Raw genomic sequence first — 22,693 nt, forward strand, 5'->3', positions numbered from 1 at the left:
AAAATATCAACTGGTATTCGAACCCGAGGCTTTTAATCTCCTAATTCGATGTTTAACCCGCTGCCCCAATTAACGGAGAATTTTATAACAAAGAGATACAAAATTGACAAAAGATAAATTCTTAATTAACAAGGTTTTCCCAGAATGTTCCAAAGAAAACAATTCCAAAACTTTTTCAATGAGGAAAGGGGAATATTGTGACTTAAATACACCAAAAAATCGAATAAAAATCCACGTAATTAAATAATTATCCCACGGGTAAAGGCAAAAAAATAAAACTACCCTCTTTCGATGGACAAAAAAGGCAAGAGAGCACTTCCATAATTGACTATCCATCGACCAGTTGGCTATATTTAAGTTCCACACCTAATTAATTAATCCCCGTCGATTGGAATAGTGTGTGCGCCACCCACCCTCTGAGGTCAACGTGTGTGACAGTCATCAAGTTAATATTAAAATCATTAATTACATTTGAATATCAATACACAACCACATTCCAACTTTTGGGGGAGTCATTCTTTCTGTCATTATTCACTTTCAAAGCCACATTCTTTCAACTCATACGACACCGTCAAACCCATCAAATTGGGATCAGCGTGAAGGATAGAAAAAATTGGCTTTTTTGGATCCACCCCCAGAGCTTATATACCTTTTTTCTCTATCTCACTTTACCAACGAAAAAAAACTAAAAGAGTTTGTGGGAGAGGTATGAAAAATTTTCGATTTTCATTACACCTCCATTAATAATATGTGGGATATGTGTGTTTGATAAAAATTAGTGAGTCACGCAATATTTTCACGATGAAATCTAACCCATAAGAATTTATTCATGACCCACGGGGGTGAGGTGAAAGAGTTAGAAGGAGATTTTTCATACCAATGATTTTTTCTTCCATTTTTCAAATGGAATTTTCCTTTTTTTCACCTCAAACTTATTTTTTTATTGATCAATTAATTGCGCACAGGGTGATTCACCTGCAAAAGACTTCAAATTAATTTCACAAAGTCTCCCTCTCACCACAACAGATAACCTCAATCTCTTTAGCCTTATTTTGTGCTTTCCTCCTCCTCCGGTGGGTGAAGGGAGGGATGCTTTTTAATTCAATCACTTTGTCACAACAAAATATATAGCAAAGTGTTGGGGGTTGATGGTGAAAAACGTCCCACAGAGGAAGTGCATTGCTTGTAAATGAGCATGAGGGTGGAGTGGGAGAGAGCGCAGAAAAAAAGCATAGTAGCATCAAGTAATGTATGTCCCAGTTGTAATAGCAGTCAATGTCTCTGAGGACGCTCCTTGATTTTTTTCCTCTTCCATCCAAGAGGCTATATACATATCACACATACATATAGCACAGGCGCTTCAAATTAACATGTTCATCAACACGAAGGGCACCGTTCATATACATTTCCACCCCCCCCCCTGCACCACACCTCAGCGCACACCAACTTTTTAACTTTATGAGAGGGACAGAAGCATAAATGAAGTACAAAATACAACATTGAGTAAAGTGACGATGGGACTTGGGAGGAAGTTGTGAGGAACGAAAAAAAAGGTGAGAGAATATGTCATTTGACCTCCCCCCACGCATCAACTCAATGAGGGTAGTAGAAGCAGAGCTATATACCAACCCGTAGTCGCTCGATAATTAATCAGTATGACTTTGCCGGGGTAGACTCTTTTGAAGGGTGTCACCCAGAGCTATCTATTACATCCTCGCACCGTAAAAATCAACTTCATCTCACGTTCATGGTAATTTCTTTAAAAGATACACACATTCATTTTTTTCAACCTCCTTTTCAGCCTCATTAATTGTCATCTCGTACAAGAATTTTCAATTGATTTCACCCAAGAGGGGGAGAATGTTTTTTTTTTTCAACAAGGTAATTAATTACGGATAAATGGTGGATTAATCATTGACTCATGAGTGTTGAAAAAAATGATTTTTTCTGATTAAAATTAAATGTAAAAAATTCCAAGAGATTTTCTAACTTTTAAAAGAAAATTAGAGAAAAGAAATCTGTACACTAACCTGCAAGTACAGCAGAGCCTTACTCAATATTCGGGCTCGCAAGGAACAAAATTTTTCTCCTTGCGGCTCCGAGATGGGTTTCCGGCTGACTTGGAAACGTTGCAGGGTAAATTCTTCGGGATTTTCTCAGGCGGAAGGCACTCAAAGACTTTCTTTAAAAGCACTTACAATATATTTAAAACTAATTACAAATGATTTTTCACAATAAATTTGGGGTTTTTCTTTAATTTAATTTCCACTGTGCCACACTCACGTCTTTTCTCTGTCAAAGTCAATGGAATAATAATTTTGCGTAATTTTGGGTGAGATTGAGAAAGGGGAAAGATCGGGTAAACCCGTTAATTGTTTAGTGTTCTACACTATGCAGCAAATTTATATTTTTTATTTCTCAAAGTTTTTAAGCTAATAATATTTCTTCCCAATCTTTTGGTGTCAATCACCAACATGCTCCCCGGCAGAACTCTTAATGAGTTCTGAGAATTCCTTCTACAACATAAAGTTAACATAAAATCTCAACTAAAGGATATTTTTTTTTTAATTTTACAAACTTATTTCTATGGGCCCATTCTATTGCTATTTATATTCTATGTTCTACTAAACTATTTTTCCCTTCCGAACCATCACTCACCAAGGTTGCTGGACGAAGTTGATGCTCCGAAACTTGTTGGTCTTCGCTCCCCGGATTTCCCTGGTGAGCCCTTTGAGTAACAACGAAGTCCAGGTGCTGTAGGTGTTTTGCAATCTCCTGATGGTTTCACGGAACCCGGAATTTCTACGGAGACTCTGTACGGAGGCTTCTTCTTCTTCTTGACTGGGCTCAGTGCTGCACAATGTCCAGATTCTTTTGCATTTTCCTCAGAAGAATTGGATTGAGCCATGCCCGGAGGTTGAGAAATGTCCACACAATGATCCTTCAACCATAAATCACTTTGGCAGGGCAAAGGTGGTGAAGAATTTGGAGCAACGCTCCCCGGGTGCGGGAGCCCATTTCCCGACAAATCCTTTGTGTGGGATGAAGGCTGTGGATGGTCTCCCTGGCTGAGATGAACATGGCGCACATCTGATGAATTTGATTGATGTTCTCCTACTAGCGCATATCCGAATTTGGTTTCTCTCAAGTGTGGTAATCCTGTCCCCAAAGATATGCGATGATTCAAGACTGTCGACCAATACACATCCCCACAGATGAGCATATCCACTGGTGATTGTTCCGCCCAGCGCGGATCTGCCATTTTCACGCCCACCGGAATTCTAATGGCCTTATGATCCGTTGTCCAATTGGGTATGTTTCCACTAATTTGCGGTAAAATGAGGCAATTGACGTTAAAAGATTCTCCAGAGAGACGGGATTCAATGGTTGCTGACACCTGATGTGTACTCTGAGCAGCATTTTTACCAACACCATATACTCGAGTGTCCGAAGGGGCTGTCGGAAGGCCTAACTGTTGGGCAAGTCGGGAGGTCATGAGACATACCTGAGCACCACTGTCTAGGAGAACTCTACATGACACTTTGGATCCATCTGCTGCGAGGATATTGATCACTGCTGTCGCCAGGTAGACCCTGGAGGAAGTATTCCGGGAGGTGGCGGAGGCAACTAGCGTGTTCAGGTGGGCAGACGGAGTGCTATCTGCTTCAACAGTCGGCGTGGGTGAGTCGGTGGGTACCGGATCGGTTTGTGGCGGTATTTGGGCAAAATATTCGTGCAACAGGATGTTGTGCTTTCCTTGGCAACGTCTGCACTTGTGGAAAGAGCAGGAATTGGTGAGATGGGATGCCAAACAATTTCTACACAAGTTCAACTCCCGAACGGTTTCGTACCTTTGGTTTGAGGTTAGGTCCAAAAACTTTTGACATCGATACAAAGGGTGGCCAACTTCATGGCAGCATTTGCAAGCTACATTGTCGGACGTGGCCGGAAAGGCATTGGTTTGGCTAATTGGACGTTTGAAGCCGGAAGCACTGGATGGATTTGGCTTCGCAACTGGCTGGCGTAAGTTTTGAGACGGTTTTGGTGTGACATCAGTGGCATTAAGGGCATCGATACATCTCTGGTGCAAAAACTTCTTGAATTTCTCCAACGTGGGCATCTCATTTCCATTTTCTCTCCCCCAAAGTACGCGAGATTCCGTGTCTAGTTTGTCGAGGGCGTATTGGATAATCCAAGGATCTCGTTGAGTGACATTGAGTGCGTCGAGGGCCATCACAGTCTCCGACAGGGTGTTGGCAATTGTGCGGATGGCCGTGGATGGTTCGGATTGGGATACGTGAGGTATACTAAAGAATGTCCTGACATGTTCTGAGACTATTTCACTATTTCTTTCAAAACGCTCAACTAACAATCTCCACGCTACCTCAAAATTTGCCTCAGTTGTACTCAAATGCCTAATTGTGGAGGAGGCATCGCCTGATAGGGAGCTTTTCAAGTAGTCTAATTTCTGCACCGAGGTAAGGTTAGGGTGATCAATTACTGTGGACTTAAATCTATCTTTAAATGATACCCAATCTGCATATCTACCATCAAATTTAGGGAGATCTATTTGTGGGAGCCTGACCATTGAGGGATTTACATTGTGAGTTTGATTTGTACTTGCTTGTGTGATGAGAATCTCCATAAGGTCATGCATTTGCGCCTGACTTTGCCTCATGAATTGCTGCATCACCTTGCAGAACTCCGCGGTCTCAGATGTGGATGTTGATGGCCCCGGAGTAGGATCTGGCAGCTCATTGGGATCAACTGGCATACTATTCATCAGCGTGGAAAGTTTCGTGAGGATGGCATCACATTTTTTGAGGAACAGTGTTTTGTTGACTACTTCCGCATCCTTCGTCACATCACTGGGCTCATTCTTGATGATTTCCTCCTGGATGGTGCAGAATTTGATGCGCATCGCTGACACGATGTTGTGCTGAGTACGTAGCACGTGGCGATCCAAATTTTCCGGGTGAGCTTCATCCAGTGTCTTCACATAATTCTCAGCGCTGCTCACCAAGGCCACCACATCGTTCCTCTTCTGCATCGCACTCATCGTTCACAGTTGAAGCGGTGCTTGGAACGGTAGATTGGAGATGGAACTTCGCTGGGTCCCTCTTTCAGAGGCTCGATTGACCAAAATGTACACTAACCTGCAAGTACAGCAGAGCCTTACTCAATATTCGGGCTCGCAAGGACCAAAATGTACACTAACCTGCAAGTACAGCAGAGCCTTACTCAATATTCGGGCTCGCAAGGAACAAAATTTTTCTCCTTGCGGCTCCGAGATGGGTTTCCGGCTGACTTGGAAACGTTGCAGGGTAAATTCTTCGGGATTTTCTCAGGCGGAAGGCACTCAAAGACTTTCTTTAAAAGCACTTACAATATATTTAAAACTAATTACAAATGATTTTTCACAATAAATTTGGGGTTTTTCTTTAATTTAATTTCCACTGTGCCACACTCACGTCTTTTCTCTGTCAAAGTCAATGGAATAATAATTTTGCGTAATTTTGGGTGAGATTGAGAAAGGGGAAAGATCGGGTAAACCCGTTAATTGTTTAGTGTTCTACACTATGCAGCAAATTTATATTTTTTATTTCTCAAAGTTTTTAAGCTAATAATATTTCTTCCCAATCTTTTGGTGTCAATCACCAACAAAATCTATATTCATTTTTGTTTATTTCAATTGGGTGAAATTCACTAATCAGACAGTCTTAAGTTTTCTTAAACTTTCCTGTTAAGTTAAGTTATGTTAAGTTTTCATAAGTTTCTTTGAGAAAAAACATTATATTTCTCAGGAAAAATTTAAGAATCTTAAATTTTTTAAGGGAAACTTAAGATTTCTTAAATAAGTTGAGCACAATGCAAATTTTTGATGTTTTTTACGAATTCCAATGTCCGAAAGCGATCAGAAAAAATCATAGAAAAATGTGCATTTAGCCCGATTCAGCCTGACTGAAGATATCTTAAGTTTCGCTAAGGGAAACTTAAAAATCAAAATCTTAAGTTTTTTCTTAAAAAAATCTTATGAAATATTAAGAAAACTTAAGGCATTCTTAAGAAAACATTAAAAATCTTAACAAATCATTAAGAACGAGGTAAATTGTCGCTTCGCTCCAATTTACCTCGCCCCGTTTCGCGGGGATTTGTTGCGCTTCGCGCAAATTTTAGAGAGAAAATAAATTGTGATGGTTTAAAGGCAGATTTGGGCCACCTATCGAACCCAAAAGAAAAAATTTGCAAAGAGAAGAAATCAATTTCATACAATACTTTAGGCGCCAAATTCAAAAATTTGCAAAAACTGCATGAAATCTCTATGGGGGCTACCTGAAGGGGGGCTTTGGGGGGGAAATTAATACGGCCATCTGAAACCGCCTGTTATAAGGGGCCTCTGTACCAAATTTCATCGCGATCGGACAAACGGTGTGGATTTGTATAGAAAAGTCGGAACGACGATTACCAACAAACAGGCCTTTCTTTATTATATAGATATTAAGAAAACTTAAGTTTTTCTTAAGGAATCTTAAATCAGTTTAAATAGTGAATTTTACCCAATGATTTAAAGCAATATTTTTCAGTCCTCTATAAGAATTTATCTTTTATGTTAACCCCTATTGTTGATGAAAGTGTCGTAAATTCAATTATGCTTTATCCATTCAACGTTGTGTAATAATATATAGTAAAAGTTACTATCTATGTAGATAAATTGTAAAATTAACAAATGATTGAGGATTTTAATCATTTGCTGCATAATAATTACACCTTGAAATATGATGAGATGGCAGTAATAAATGATGGTGACATTATGTTATACATTTTCCGGTAATGTTTCGACATAAAGGTGTGAAAATTAGTCATCATTAATTATTTCTAGTCAATTGTGCGTATAAATTCAACCCACCCCTCCCCACATTCACTCCCCAAGGGGGTGGTGTAGTCTCTTTTCGCGACATTCATTTCCTTATTCTTCTCCCACAAACCCCATACTTAAATTACATGCGGTGTACGCGAGGGGTGGGTCCACCCACTTCAAGCCCCTTAAGCTAACTTTACCTTTCCCCAAATTCTCTCCCACTCTCCTCACCCATACCTTCTATTTCACAATGATGGCAACGAATGGAGAAGTATATAGAGACACAGAGACTTTGAGGAAAAGATGGGAAGAGAGAGCGGAAAAAAAGAATTAAATTCCATGTCCACCCCTTCATTCTTTCAATTTTTTTTGCCTCTCTCATCTCCCTGTGTGACACCCAGACCAATCCATTTCATCCCCCACATTGCGGATATTTTACCACCCATCACCCCCGCGTGTCGGCTTCACTTCCATGCCAAGTTGAATGATGTCTTTCGATTTAAGATGTCACTCTATAAAAATGTTATTTGGAACGTTTTTAATTGCCACGTAAATTATTTGCAATTCTTTCTTGGATTAAGTATCCATCAAGAGAGATGGGAGGTGAAAGTGTTTATTTGGTATCTTTCCCTTAGAGGCTCTCTCAAACGAGGGGATGAAATGGAAGAAAAATTTTGAGTCCTTCTCCAAAAAGGAAAGAAAAAAAAAGAATTCGTGACTTTGTTATTAATGTGGCCGTATACTTTGTGAGAGGAGACCTTCTAATTGAAAACTATTAAACGTTTAAGATGAATTTTTTCAAATTAAAACAATGTCACGCTCGTCGTCGCAAAAATTCCTGCGCCATTTCTCAAGCCCACACAATGGAACTCCTCAAATGGAATTCATTCCTCGATGGTTGGGGGATGAAGCGAAAGGGGTAGGTACATACACACACACAAACTCTCGAGGTCCATTGACTTGGAGAAATTGAGGAAATAGACCGAAGGGATGAACTGGAAGAAAATCAACCATTACACCAAATTTCATCCCATTTTCGGGTCCAGAGCAATAAATTTTCATGAGAACAAGAGGCACGTCGATTAATAAATGGCATTACATATCCTTGTCACTCTTTCTCCCACCCCCACACCCCCCACTCCCATCCATTCATTCCCAAATAAATTATATTCTCCACATATGCTTCCCGAATGGCGGGAATGGTATAAGATTTTCTTATAGAAAATCCACCAAAAACATACAACATACAGCACAATATACATAACATTCAATATATGTTGGGCGTAGCATGAAGAAGATATTCAACCATTAAGGGAAGCTGATTTAATATATCCAATGTTTGTCCACAGTACACAAACCATCAAGACATATAAGGATAGTTGTGGGTGGGATGGGGGGTTGAGGGCGATGCACACAGACAGAGTTTTGCCTTGAGAATTCTACCTCCGGAACGAAACCTCCTGCTGATGGGCTTCAAGAACATGTGGACAATATCTAATCCAGTCATTCCATATAGATTAAGACTCACAGATCATTATTCACTGTACCCAATATTCTTTCTACTGGCAATACGGACATAATTTCTTCTTCTTTTTTCTCTCCACCACATTATTATTTGTCTTTCTTTTTTTTTGAGGGATATATTAAAGCCACCCCCCCCCTTCCAAATATACATCATCACTAACCAATGAAAAATCATACGAAGAAACAACATGAGACGTCAAGCTGAGAGAAGTGAAAGACTTTCCAGAGTAATTCTTCCTTCAATTCATCCCCAAACCTATGTTGACTAACCATTAATCAATAGATTTATTATTTCTTTTGTCTGTCAGCAGTGTTGGTGTTTTTTTGCAAGAACTTCACAGAAACTTAAGGAAATGTATTGGTAAGCTGACCAAGCTTACGAGAGCTGTGTTTCTTTCAGTGTACCAATTTTGTGAGAGCAAACTAGAACGCAAATTAATTTAAATACGCGCAAAGTCGGGAAAAGTAAAAAAGTCATACCCGAAGAAATGTTTGGAAGGCCATATCTCGAGAACGGATCCATAGATTTTCATAAATTTTTTTTGTTTGAAAGGTCTTGAAGTCGAGTTCGAAATTTTCGAAAACTTTGTTTTTGACTTTAGCGCCTCTTGCGGTCATTTCTCGAAGTTGCAATGTTCTAGAGAGTTGTAGGGTTTGTTGAGATTTCTGCAACCTAGGCAATGGCACTGGGCTGGAATTGCCGGTTTCTTGTGGCCCGGTTGCCGTTATCATTTAGGATCGGCTAGTGTGTTATTTCTGTGCATGCGTGTGTATTTGTTTTCCGCACGCACTAGTATTTGCCAGATCCTGTCCACCTAACTTGGCTCGCCATTTGACGGCCCGCTTTGTCTGAGGCCTCACAAGCCGTTTTGTCCCATCCCTTCCCTCTTATTAAAGTAATATCACAGTTTGATATCACAGATCGTTTCCTTATCACTGGTCCAAGTTTAAAATAGGGACAGTACAAATAAGTTAAATAAAATTACCCTTAAAATTCTTTCAATTTGAGCCCGGATTGATCAAAATCGGTCAAGTCGTTTTCGAGTTATGGTCGATTTTCGATGAAAAATTTTGGCGGCCATATTGACTAAACGGCTTGACCGATTTTCGAAAATGAGGTATCGTTGGAAAGCTCTTGATGACCCCTACTACATATCAAAAGAATGTTATGCACGAGGCATAGTGTAAGTCCCCCGCATGTAACCAAAATTGGCTTTTAAATTATTGTAGGGGATCATTAAAGATTCAAAATAAGCGTGGTCATTTCCCGGAAAAGCGCTGGGAAACCTACGAATTTTCCGGTTTTTGGTGTAACCTATATTGATTTATTTCTCAATTTCTATCAATTGTAGAATATTGCGATTGGTGTCAAATGAAAGCTATATCAATGCTTAATATTATATATTAAAACCATTTTCCAAAATGCACAAGAAGGTGAAAATTCGGAAAGATTTTCCGAACACGCATTTTTCTTTCGCCTCCCATTTCCACAATATTGCATGGGACCACCTGGAACATCCCTCATTTTGTAGCTTTTTTAATCCCCTTTCATTTGGTATAGCACTTGCTGGGGAAATCTGCTGGGAAAACTGTTTTTTTTTTTTTTAGTGATTTTCAATGTTGGAAAAACTCACTATTCGAAGGCTGCAATGTTATACAATGTCATAACATTGTATAACATTGTATTGCATTGTTAAATCGGCTAAGTCGGTGTGAGCTCCGGTATAACATTGCAGCCTTCGAATAGTGAGTTTTTCCAACATTGAAAATCACTAAAAAAAAAAAAACAGTTTTCCCAGCAGATTTCCCCAGCAAGTGCTATACCAAATGAAAGGGGATTAAAAAAGCTACAAAATGAGGGATGTTCCAGGTGGTCCCATGCAATATTGTGGAAATGGGAGGCGAAAAAAAAATGCGTGTTCGGAAAATCTTTCCGAATTTTCACCTTCTTGTGCATTTTGGAAAATGGTTTTAATATATAATATTAAGCATTGATATAGCTTTCATTTGACACCAATCGCAATATTCTACAATTGATAGAAATTGAGAAATAAATCAATATAGGTTACACCAAAAACCGGAAAATTCGTAGGTTTCCCAGCGCTTTTCCGGGAAATGACCACGCTTATTTTGAATCTTTAATGATCCCCTACAATAATTTAAAAGCCAATTTTGGTTACATGCGGGGGACTTACACTATGCCTCGTGCATAACATTCTTTCAGACCTCTACCTATAATAGGGGCTGAGATATACGCAAAACAAAATTTTTAGATTATTCAAAATGGCGGACGGGGGGGGGGGGTAAAATTTGTCGTCATAATCGGACGTCTTCCAGTCGACTTTTGAACTTTGCCGTTTACCGCAAGTCTCTATCTATTCTCTTGCAATTTAGGTTTGTACTACGGCCGGACGGACGGCCGGAAAAAAAAATTTTGGCGCATACGTTTTTTGAAATGTGGGGACCGTAATTCGTGCTTATCACAAGTTTGAGCCCGATCTGTTGACCTTCGATTTTGCTCGGTACACAAAAGCTGTGTCTGAAAGAAACACAGCTAAAAGGAAAGATTCTTTTAAAAGAGAAAAAATCAAGTTTTCTATTCTTGAAATTTTATCATAAAACATTTTCAAGGTATTATTGACAAGACTTATTATTTCCACCCGTCTGTGGCTTCCATTCTACTCCCTCCTTAACCACCATGCCCCCATAAAATCTCAAGTCACAGATGAAGAGAGAATAATCTTTCAATGGAAAAAAAAAACATCCCTAAAAGGTCCTTAAGACGTGTGACAATCTTTTGAAGGAAAATCATGAAAAATTGACCGATTTACTTTACTCTCACCCACCCCCACCCGCTCAACAAATCCACCCCCATGAAGAAAACCTAATAATGTTGACGTCATTGTCATATAATTTCCTCCTCTTCGTCTTAGACTGATGAGTTCTCTACCGCGCCTGTTGCAAGAAAAAAAATACAAGAGAACTTATGCCCACATGGAATCATCTTCTTGGATAGAGTGGGGGAGATGGGACAATTTCCACGCATCTACCACACATTGAGGAGAAAGATGCCATTAAGATCGAAGAGAAATAAGTACACATCTAAACCAAGAAGAAAGACAGATATCTATTTCATTTTCCTCTCTTTTGACCCAAAAGAATAAAAGGAAAAAAAACTTCGAAAGAGAAAATGTTATTGTCAGATGATTTATAAATCCCATGGAAACATGGAAATCCTATAGAGTCAATGTCGTCTACATCACACTGGATTACTGTATTAAATGGAAATATTTCCTTCAATGCCCCACACCCCCTTTTTTCGAAGGAAAAACTCCCATTCTCATCCCCCTCCTGTGCTGCCGCCACATCTCATAGACACCGCACAAAAATAGACTCAATAAAATCAAAGCATATTTTCTCGGTGATTTTCTATACACACACACTGGATAAAATTCACCCTAAATACGATGATAATCCTACTAATAAATTGCCGGACTTTGAAGATTATCACCGTACGGGGATTTTCTTTTTTTTTCCCTCTCACTCATTCCTCCCAGAATAATTTTCCAGAAAATCGGATAAAAATGCTCAAAGGACATTTTTTTTGGTTGTGTGCAGAAAACTTGGTAAAGTGGAACCAATAAATATGAAGGAGTCGCGAAATGAATCACCTCCAAGCATCAAAAGAGAGCATCCCTTCTTTGGCAGAAAAATTTGTGGTCCGCGCAAACAAGAAGGACGAATTGTCCTTTTAATATCCTCTGTACACGCACAAGTACAAGAAAAATTGATAATAACAAAATAGCACGACATATTTTTACTCAACCGCGCATAAATCGTCTTTTGCCCAAAAACCATCGTAGTCTCAATGAAAAGGGCTTAAAAGGACCCCTATTTAGGGGGTTAGGGGGTGAGTTTCACTCTGGACTCTTTCGTTCCCTGAATAAAAAAAAAACAAGGAAAAACACCTTGCCAAAACCCCTCCATGAGGTATATTTTATTACCTTTTCTTTTTCCTTCTTTTCATTCACCGGAAGGATTTTTTCTCAAACCTCACGAAGCCGAAATCTATTTGCGGGAAAAAGCCGACCCTTTTCGCGTGGGGGTGAGTGGGTGGCAAATTGTCTTACACAAAAGAATATCAAATGTATTGACCGTTATTTGGTGCCATAGACCACTTTCAGAGGTACAACAAAAGTGGTTGCTAAAAAAATATTATTTATACTTAAGTATCACGCGACTTTTCTTCCTTCGCGTATTTCTTTTTTCTTGATTTTTTTTGCCCATGAAGGTTTTTAGCTCGTTGGTTTCTCGGTAAGAATAGCAAGGTTTTAGTAATTGATTAACTGGTTGTAAAGCACAGTATTTTTGTGATGAAATTTTGTGAAAATTTTACAAAAAAAAAAACCGTTTTGTTTAGGAAATTTAAAATATGAAAGATTCTTTTTGGGAAACTCACGTAAAAATGTAAAAGTAATATGTAAAATAGTAAAAGCCAGTGAGGTATGTCTAATGCGAAGTTATCGCAAAATGAAGAAGTGCAAAGATTGAGAAAAGTAAAGAAATCATTCAATAATATTAGCAAAAAATGTGTCCTATACTTTATTTTTAAAGAATTAAAATTAGCGTTTGAGGTTATGTGAATGAATGAATGAATAAAGGATTTATTGTAATATGCCCAATCGGGCTAATATACAATTTCTATTACATATTTGTATCTGTAAATGGATCAATCTCTTTACTTTTATCTAATCAATGTTTCTAAACTAATCACTCGCACTATCTCTTATCTTTTCAAAAGGAAGTATTCTTAAGGTTTTCCTTACTATCCTTGTAATTGATGAAGTAACAGACCAATTAAAAATTAGTCACAAACACTTCAAATCGTTTAAAGATTTTACTTATGGTTCAAGATTTTAGTAAATCAAAACTGAAAATTTATATAAAATACATTTCAAAATTAAAGAAACAAAACTGAACTCAAATAAATCATATAAATAATACTGCTGAGCTTTCAAAACCTAGTAATCTTTCTCAAGCAAAATTTTACTAACTAAATTGATTTGATATCGCTGCTGCTTTCCTCAGTGGTTTTCTCCTTTCCGAATTGCTCACTATTCCCATCGTAATATTTAACCAATGAAATCTATTCTGCATCAGCTTCCTTGTCGATCCATCTTTGTTCAGAAAGTCAAACCAGATTCTCGTTGAAAAGCGGGCCCTCAATTCTCCAATCCTCAAGTCCGGCTCTCCGCATCAAAATGATCTCCAAAATACTAAAATGCTCCGCGGTCAGCATCTCAGCGCAGCGTGATGTTTTCAATCTCAATTGACAAAATAGTACAATTCTTTCGCTCTGCAACATCTTCAAGAATTACCCTCGTTGTACTAGCTTAGGCTAAATCTTGTCAACTCAGCTTTCCAATTTATACTCAATACTTAATCGTCCAGGATCTCTATTGACTTCGCAGTACTAGTCATGATCCATCGAGAGCCAGCTTCCATGTAATTCTAATTGTCTTCTTTAGTTCACTTCACCTCTGGTTTTAATTTCTCACAGAATGAGATCCCAGATCCGGTTAATTCGGGTAAAGCTCACTCTACAACACTCTCCCCAAACCTCTCACATTTGAAGAGAGAGAGAGAGAATTAACGTCCCATTGTGCTGATTAATCCAAAGTCCAAAACCAATACTGCCGTTAGGCCTTCCGCAATTTTGCTGGCTTCATCGCCAATTTTCAATAATTTTCACTTGACTTAAGTATAAAATAACTTTAAAATTTCACAAAATTCACTTTTAATTTTGATTTCAGAACTATGTTTTTATATTTTAGAATAATTCAATATACTCCTCCACTACTTTTTCCCATCTTTTACACCCAAGCTTTCGCTTGCTTGCGCAAGCACACCCTTCTCTCACCGTATCCCTCACATCACTGTTGAGGTTATGTGTATAATGTAAGTTATATTTTCATGTTTTTCACGTTATGCTTTTTACATGATAATTTACATTTTAAAAAGAAAATTTTGATTAATGTTGGAGATTCGGTCAATTTACAAATGTTGTGGGAGTCAAACGCGAGATCTGACCTTTAGGAAATACTCTTTTATTACTTCTGCGACGTTTCGGAGCTTCATTTCTCCTTCCTCAGGCATTAATAATTGAGGGTATTTTTGTCAAATTGATTTTCACTTTCTGCATCCACTTTGCACCAATTACGGTTCTCATCACCATGGCTTTTTGACTTGGACTGACTTGATGAGAACCGTAATTGGTGCAAAGTGGATGCAGAAAGTGAAAATCAATTTGACAAAAATACCCTCAATTATTAATGCCTGAGGAAGGAAAAATGAAGCTCCGAAACGTCGCAGAAGTAATAAAAGAGTATTTTCTAAAGGTCAGATCCCGCGTTTGACTCCCACATTTTGATTAATTTTCTTTTATTAAAAACATACAGACATAATAGGTAAAAAAAATCAACTATTTACGCCATTATGTTAACCATTTTACATTCCGATAGTGAGTTACCCTATCGCATCAAATAAGAAGCCTTCAATTATTTTTATGAATGACATTTCATTTAATTTTTTTAAATTTCTTTTCATTCTAATAATATTTTATTTAAACAAAAATCAACATTTTCTTCTTCACGAATGTTTTCTTATATTCCCTCCATAATCCTCATAACAAACCCTTAAAATTTACACCCAATTTAAGCATACTGCTAATGACAATCCCCTCCGTTCAGTATTTTTTTCATTCAAACCACCCACCATTAGATTATTTCAAACCTATAAATATAGAAGTTGAATAAAAATATTTCGTGGAAAATCCATTCAGGACTTTTCAAATTCCCTCTGTTTTTGCACCCCCCACCCCAATCCCCATCCGGAAGTAATTCAAGGATATTTTTCTACGTTGAATAACATAAAAGAATTCCTTCATAAACAATATTCCCACATGATTCTCGAGGAGACTTTTGATTCCCGCCTTTAGCAATTAAATATCCTTGACACTGTGTGAGAAACAATCAACCCCTATATTCTTTTTTACTTTTTTTCGGTATTATTTGCCACAAAACCCCGTTTTTCCGTGAGAGCCTCATTTCCTTCGTATGATGAGGAAAATAGTTGCAGGAACGATGCAAAAGGGAAGAGGAAAAAAAATGAGAAGAGTTGGAAAATTCGCGAAATATTTCATCTTGGTGAATGGATTTGTGGCATTCTCAATTGTTACAATTATGAACACTCCAATAACAATTAAACAGTTCAGAGGTTTCAACAACTCCGTCCTCGGCAGAATCCTTTTCTCATTCGTCTACCTTTTCCACCCAACAATTTTCCCAACCACACACACATCAAATGAAAATGTAATACCCGCAGATGTGGTGGGATGAAAATGAGTTGAAAGAGAGCCACGCAGAAAATCCTTATGGCGTTGAAAAAAGGGAGTATAATAGTGTATGGGGAAAATTAAAAAGAAACAGTTTAAAATGGTCAAATAGATGTGGAAAAGTCATTCAGATGATGAAAATTTTGCAGGGGAGGTTTGGTGCAAAATTTCACATGCAAAATGCGGCTTAATCAACCCCCATTGCTGCCACCACCCCAACAATATAGTGAAAATTCCCATGTTGTACAGAAGAAAATGTCGACAATTGAATTTTCAGCACAAGTTCCATCCCATATTACATGAAAAACGGAAACAATTAAATCCCTCTCATTTTAGTGAAAGGTTGCACACATAGCTATATATAGTTCTGTATATATTTTATCCATTTTCTAACTTACTTTTTTACTCCCCCCATAACATTTCCCTGTAGGTACTGATACCAAATTCATCCTTGCTGAAAATTGTCGGAGAAAATTCATGTGGAAAAATGATTAAGTGAAAATCACACAGTGTTACCTAAATGTTGATATAATGTGTGGAAAATCATTCTGTATGTCTCCCTTCTTTTTTTTTATTATTTTCCATCAAACTTTGCTTTCTTTTATGGGATTTTAGTAGCATTATTAGGAATAATGAAAAGTCCACGTGGCGATAACTATAGTAGAGATATTATTGCTTGTTGCTTGGAGGCGAAGAGCCCGAACCCCCTATTTGCGATCATTACATTCCTAAGAAGGAATCAGATCTCAATATAATGTAAACACGTGGATTGTTATAGACCGATCAAAGTGTTTTTTTTTCTTGTTTTGTTTTGTTGTTGTCTTAATATGTTTACTTTTATATCTTTAAGTTACCGCGCGGTCATTGATAAACTACGGTTTCATAGACCTATCTGGGTTATAGGGTGGGATATTATAAAAAAAAAGTCCACGTGGAAAAGTAACTTGTGGGTAATTAAAGAAAAATATTTGACATTTTTTTTTTTTCAACAAAAGAAAACTTTACATTTTTTTTGCGAATTGGAAATTCAAATGCTTGCAGAAAAAAGCTCCAAAACATGATTCAAAAAGCTCTTGAAATATGTGTGGGGGGTTTTCTGCAATCATTTGTATTGGGGAAACCAATAGAACCAATAAAATCGATGATTAGAATGACTTGCGCCGTGTTTCCATCCCTAAATTCACGCCCCAAAGAGCTCCACTAATTTTTTACGCCCCTCCCGGCCACAGAAATTCTCTCAAATAAATCCTCTCAATATTAATATGTTGAAAATTAATTAATGCAATGGATAAGCACGTGGAGTGTCAAGAGAAAAATCGCTGGTTCGAATGCAGACTAATCTTATTGATCTTTTTTTTTCCTAACAATTCTACATTTATAAGTTATTTCTTGAAAAAATTTAATTACAAAGTAGCACAAACATTGAGGTTTTACCATTGAGACGTCGAGTTAAAAAGAAGTTTAATTGAGTTGAAAGAAAATTGTTCTAATTGGTTGGGTTAAAAGAATTTTCCAGCTTAGAATGTCCTCCTTGTGTCTTGGAACATGACCCCCTTTTGTCTTTGTCTTGCTCCTCATTCACTTCATTATCACTTGACATGGGGTGGTTTGTGCAAAAGAAGTATTGTTGGGGGTGGAAAGGGGCTGCATGTGAGTTTATATTATGAGAGTGAACCCACAGGATTTGGTCATAATTCCATACCACGATGATATAGAGAAAATTTCTATTGTTGTCGCAGTGAAAATTATTATTATTATTGCAGCCTCACCGAGGATAGTTAAATGTGGAAAGGCCATTCATATAGTTTCCCCATCCATTCTGGCCTCCTTTTTGGCACTCTCTCTCTCTCAGCAGCGTCCCTTATTCCTTTTAAGATAGTCTTTGGCTGTGAATTTTCTTCCATATAGGTACCCCTTTTCGCCATTAACAAATGTTATTCATATTCTTAAGATTAAGGATTCGGGTACGCGCGGGAGGGAAACGGGAAATATTAAGATTTGCTTATTCGTTTTGTGGGTGAATGTCGGAGAAGAATGAGAATTGTCTTTTTGTAACCCCTCACACAACTTTCAAACATATAAATTTCTTGTCTCTTTTCCCGGTGATTTTATCCCCGAGAAACAACTAAACAAGTCATATTTGTATTGTTCTTCAATGTGTGGGTGGATTTTGTGTGTCCTCCACCCCCTTTCATTACGCCCAGGATGTTTGAATATTTTCCAGAAAGGTTTGGGGTTGACAAATGCAACACCCTCTTTGAGAATTCAATGCAATTGTAATTTTCTAAAGCCACCCCCCGCATCAAATTTGGGGATAAATATGCATTTTATCTCTGCAAAAAAAAACGTCATTGTCAAATGCATCGATGCATTTTTCTCCTCACTCAGCATGATACCTCAAATTCTTCACAATTGAATGACATTTTATGGTTTCTACTAAAAACTCATTTCCTCGCGCATGCAGGAGAAGAGTAAATTGCATCTCTCCAGTGCAGAAAATGACAATTTTTCATCTGAATTCTATGAAGAAAAAAAATACTTAAAATGCATAGAATGACAAAAATTCTTCATTAAATCCCAAAAGCTTCTAGAACCCCTTTTTCTCTCACGCAGAGAATCTTTTTTCAGCAATTGAACTCTTCTCTGGTGCATTCTAAACCTACAAACTATTTTTTTTAGTATAACACCTCCAGGGGCGTAACGAGAATTTAGTTCTAGGGGATGTTTTTTTTTAAGTTATTATTTTTTTAGATTTAATTTAAAGGACACTAAAAATTAATTTAAAAAATGACTGAAGGAATGTAGAGTGTTAATGTTTGAGCTCTAAGTTTATTCTCATGTTTTGACGCTTATTTTCTAACGTTTGATGTGTCATTTCTGTTCAAATGCTTTTTTCCTATTTTTTTTTACAAATCATTTTTATCTAGACCAGACATTATTTTAGACATCCACACAGACTGTCCTAACGTTCAATATACTTCTCCTAAAATATTTGACATTTATTCTGTCCTTTGACGTTAGTTTGTTATAATTTCGTCGTTTGTCTTAATTTCGCGCGTTTTTATAACATTTTATGATTTTTTTTCAAACTTTCAACTTTTTTTTCGACGATAAAGATCTTTTTCTTTTTAATTTTGTTTATGGTTTTTTTCAGCTAATTTGACATTTCTAACCTTTACATTTTTTCTAACGTTTGACGATGATTCTAACCTCAAAACTATGACTCTAATTTTCTCTCACAAAGAAAATGTTTCTCGAAATTTTCTTTCGACAAATTGAAGTAAATGAAAGTCCCTAAACACAGATGTAAAATTTATCGCAAAATTTTAAATAGCTATTAATTCTCAGGCGATTTAATAACTTTTAATTGGCCACGGTGGCCAGCAAAATCCTCCAACGGTTAATTCTTTTTGAAATTTTAAATTCGTTTAAAATTTTTCTTTTTATTTTTTTCCTTAATGATATTTTTCTTTGGACCTTTAGAAACATTAAACAGATTGAAATCTTAGGGGGTGTTTTAGACACCCAAAACCCCTCCCTGACTCCACCCCTGACTGCACACCCCACTCGATAAATAATGCACCTTTCCCGCAAAGAGAGGGTTATTTTCCAAAAGTTCTCCACACGGCGATATATCAAGGGATGGGGGTGAAATTTTCAAGTTAAATTGCATGAAATATGATGATAGTGTTTGTTGCCTTATCGCACCACCCACCACCGAAAATGGCCACCTTCAGAAGTGGGTGGAAAATTTTTATACTTGATGACATGGTAATGTTCCGTGATTATTTAGTGCTGAATTGGGGAAAAAAAGAATTTTCTGTGCCACCCCGCAAGTGCAGAACTAACTCCCCCGCATGTAGGATGCATGTTGGCACAAAAATTGAGTAGAGAAGAGAGAGAGAGAGAGTGGAGAATAAATGACAATGATGATGTGCATTTTATAATTTACCATCACTCAAAACTACCAACGAATGAATTTTAGTTTTCACTGAACTTTTCTTTTTTTTGGGTACTCCCCCGCGCGCAAAAAATGTGATAAAACTTGCAAATAAACCCCCAAATGGGTTGTCTTGTGATGGAGATGATGGGAAAAAGTTGTCTATGGTAGAATACACAAAAGACGACACGAACTTTTCTTCTTTCAGTCGATTTTTCTATCAGTTTCCCCCTCAGGGAGGTACTTTTTGGGGGCGTGTTGGGGGTTAAAGTTGCATTTTGGGAGGGTGGGAAGAACGACCACGATTATTTCTGAAAGTTGTGGTGATATTTTTGTGGGAATTTTTGGTTCTTTTTTTTTCCTCTCAAACTGCCACGAGCGATAAAGAAAAGTGCAAAGAATGTGGGGGTGGGAAGAAAAGGAAAGAAATCTGAGGGAATTTCTTTCGTTTTCCTTTTTATTTGAATCGAAGAAAAAAATCTTTGGGGTTCCTTTGAATTTCTCTTTACAAATCTCAAGTTATTTTGTTTTAAATAAAATTAAAGATTATAAATTTTTTTTAAATATTTTTTGTATTCGATATACTAGTTTTCTGTTAATTTTAAATAAAATAAGAAATTTCTCAAAGCTTTTTTTTTGTTTTTAAGAAGAAGCTTTCTCTCCTCCCCCATCTTAATTATTTAAAGCTTTTTTTGGAGGAGTCTCAAGACAGAAATATCTATGCACGAGGGTGTAGTTCACAAGAACCTCCTTTTTGTATACCACCCCCCCACACACACAAACTGCCCCTCTAAATGCTGATACAAGTCTCTTTGTAAAAGTTTCCACAACAATAAAGTCTTGATGAGAATTAGCAATAGATTTTTACTATTTTTCTCCTTTTTGCGCTACAAATAAAAGCTCCTGCGCGCATAATGGAGCTTCTGTGGCTGTGAGGAGAGTTACTTTTTGTGGATGAATTTTATCTTTTGTGCCATTTTACAAGATTATTTCATAGAGAGAGAGCGAAAGTATAAGCATTGCTATTAATGGTAATAATAATTTTTATCATTTTGATCGTGAAACACAATATGATCCATCATTGTCATCGTTGCTCCTGGAATGCTTTTTCTTCTTACTTATACTACTTTTGCCAACAGGGATGGAATGACGGGATGTGTGTGTGTGTGCGGGGGAGGCAAATGGAAAAGGAGATGAAGCCAATTTGTGTGAAACTCTTCTCACAGACCATTTGCTACGAACGATAGGACCATCTGTTATTTCGTGTTTTATGGAATTGATGAATACGACTCTTTCATTCCTTTTTCCGTCTCCGCGCTCCCCCCAATCCCCAAGAACGGAAGACATATCCATTCCGCCGAGGAATTCAATGCGAGAAAAGTCACAGAATATTCCTTTTCTTTTCGCATATAAAACTCATGCGATTACGCGCTTTTTACCATATTGCAATAAGACATCATACTCTAACGATTATGTGATTTTCTGATATCAAAAATACTCATTTCACCAAACCTAACGGCCTTTTAGCTACATCACCAAGATTTTCGTGGGTTGGTTTTGTGAAAATTTTCCATCACAAAATGATTTTTTTTGGGAACAGATGAAAATCCCATTTGAAAATTATATCGTGGATTTTATGAGATCATTTCCACGTCGTTTTTCCCACGCTAGAATTTCTATAGGATTGAATTTTGAGGATTTTTTAAATTCTTTGTTTTATTTACATTTTAAAAACTTTGGAGGGTGGCTCCATAGTATAAAAGAGAGTTTATTGGTTATGAAAATGTTCTAAACGAAGAATAGTTAATTTTTCTATTTATTTTTTTATTTAATTTTTTTTAAATTAGTTTTTGTCTTTAAATAGGTAACAGTTTTATGCCTAATTGTGAAATCTTTCTTTAAGAAATATTTTTTATGGTTTTCAAGGACAAAAAATCGGGTGAAATTCATTAGTCAGACTGTCTTTAGATAATCTAAAGAATTTCTTAAATGTTCTTTAAAAAAAACTTGTTTTTTTTAAAGTTTTCTTTAGGAAAACCTAAGATTATTTAAATATTCATAAGAATTTATAAAGTTTTCTTTAGATCTTTTAAACTTCTCAATTTTTCTTAAGCAAAATTTAATAAAAAAAAAATAAAGAGATTTCTTAAGTTTTCTTCAGCGAAATTTTAGATTTCTTAAGTCAGGCTGAATCGGGCTAAATAGATATTTTGGAAGATTTTTCCTGATCGTTTTTGAGCTTCGGAATTTGTAAAAAAAAAACTTTTAAAAAATATGTATTTAGCCTGATTCAGCCTGACTTAAGAAATTTCAAGTTTCTCTTAAGAAAATTTAAAGAAATCTTTAAAAACTCTGAAAAAATCTTAAGAACTCTTAACATTCACTTAAACAACTTAAGAAATTCGAAGCCCGATTTAACCTGACTTAAGGAATCTTAATAAAACTGAAGTATTTCTTAAAAAATCTAAAGCTGTCGGACTAGTGAATTTCACCCATTAATTAAAAATTAAGATTTTCATCCTGATGTGCTTAAAATGGAAAAAGAATGATTTTAAATGAAAATAAAAATTAAATTACACTCGATTTCTATTTAAGAGTCGCTTAGTGTGGTTAATAACGAGTTTGCTTCTCGTCTAAAAGACCCCGGTTCGAGTAAAGGCAAGTTCATTTTTTCTTGATTTTTTTTCATTAAATTTTCATGGTTAAGTTGAATAGAATTTCTGTAAATTCTAGAAAAATTAATGAAAATAATTTTTCTTTAATTTTGCAATTTTCATTTATTTTCTATTCTTCAACCAATTACAAGATTTTGATATTAAAAATTAAGACATCCCGTGGATTTTCATCCGCAGAACATTACTCTGGTATGTATTGTAGTACATTCTTGCGCATTGGCGTGTGGTTTTGTGTCTGATTAAATTATTTGACGATGAAGAGAGAAGAAAATAATAAATCCCAAGAATGATCTGAGAGCATA

The 22,693-nt window shown here is 36.7% G+C and overlaps 2 protein-coding genes across 2 annotated transcripts in view; both read right to left on the minus strand.

Annotated features, from left to right (window-relative positions):
* The window catches only part of LOC129786570 (nuclear pore complex protein Nup88), an 850,897-nt gene that overhangs the window by 826,736 nt on the left and 1,468 nt on the right, over positions 1–22,693 (minus strand). The gene's annotated exons all lie outside the window — the stretch shown is intronic.
* On the minus strand, positions 2,471–5,597 carry LOC129786565 (uncharacterized). Its single transcript, XM_055821665.1, has 2 exons — positions 5,219–5,597; positions 2,471–5,156 (listed from the first exon to the last, which is right to left on the minus strand). Exon 2 carries the CDS (start codon positions 5,057–5,059, stop codon positions 2,651–2,653), a length of 2,409 nt encoding a protein of 802 aa, XP_055677640.1. The 5' UTR covers positions 5,060–5,156; positions 5,219–5,597; the 3' UTR covers positions 2,471–2,650.

This window comes from Lutzomyia longipalpis, chromosome 1 (assembly GCF_024334085.1).
Source record: "Lutzomyia longipalpis isolate SR_M1_2022 chromosome 1, ASM2433408v1".
Lineage (NCBI taxonomy): Eukaryota > Metazoa > Arthropoda > Insecta > Diptera > Psychodidae > Lutzomyia > Lutzomyia longipalpis.

What these genes read in the sequence shown, in the direction of transcription:
- LOC129786565 (XM_055821665.1), bottom strand. Translation starts at nt 5,059, where the DNA reads ATGAGTGCGATGCAGAAGAGGAACGATGTGGTGGCCTTGGTGAGCAGC.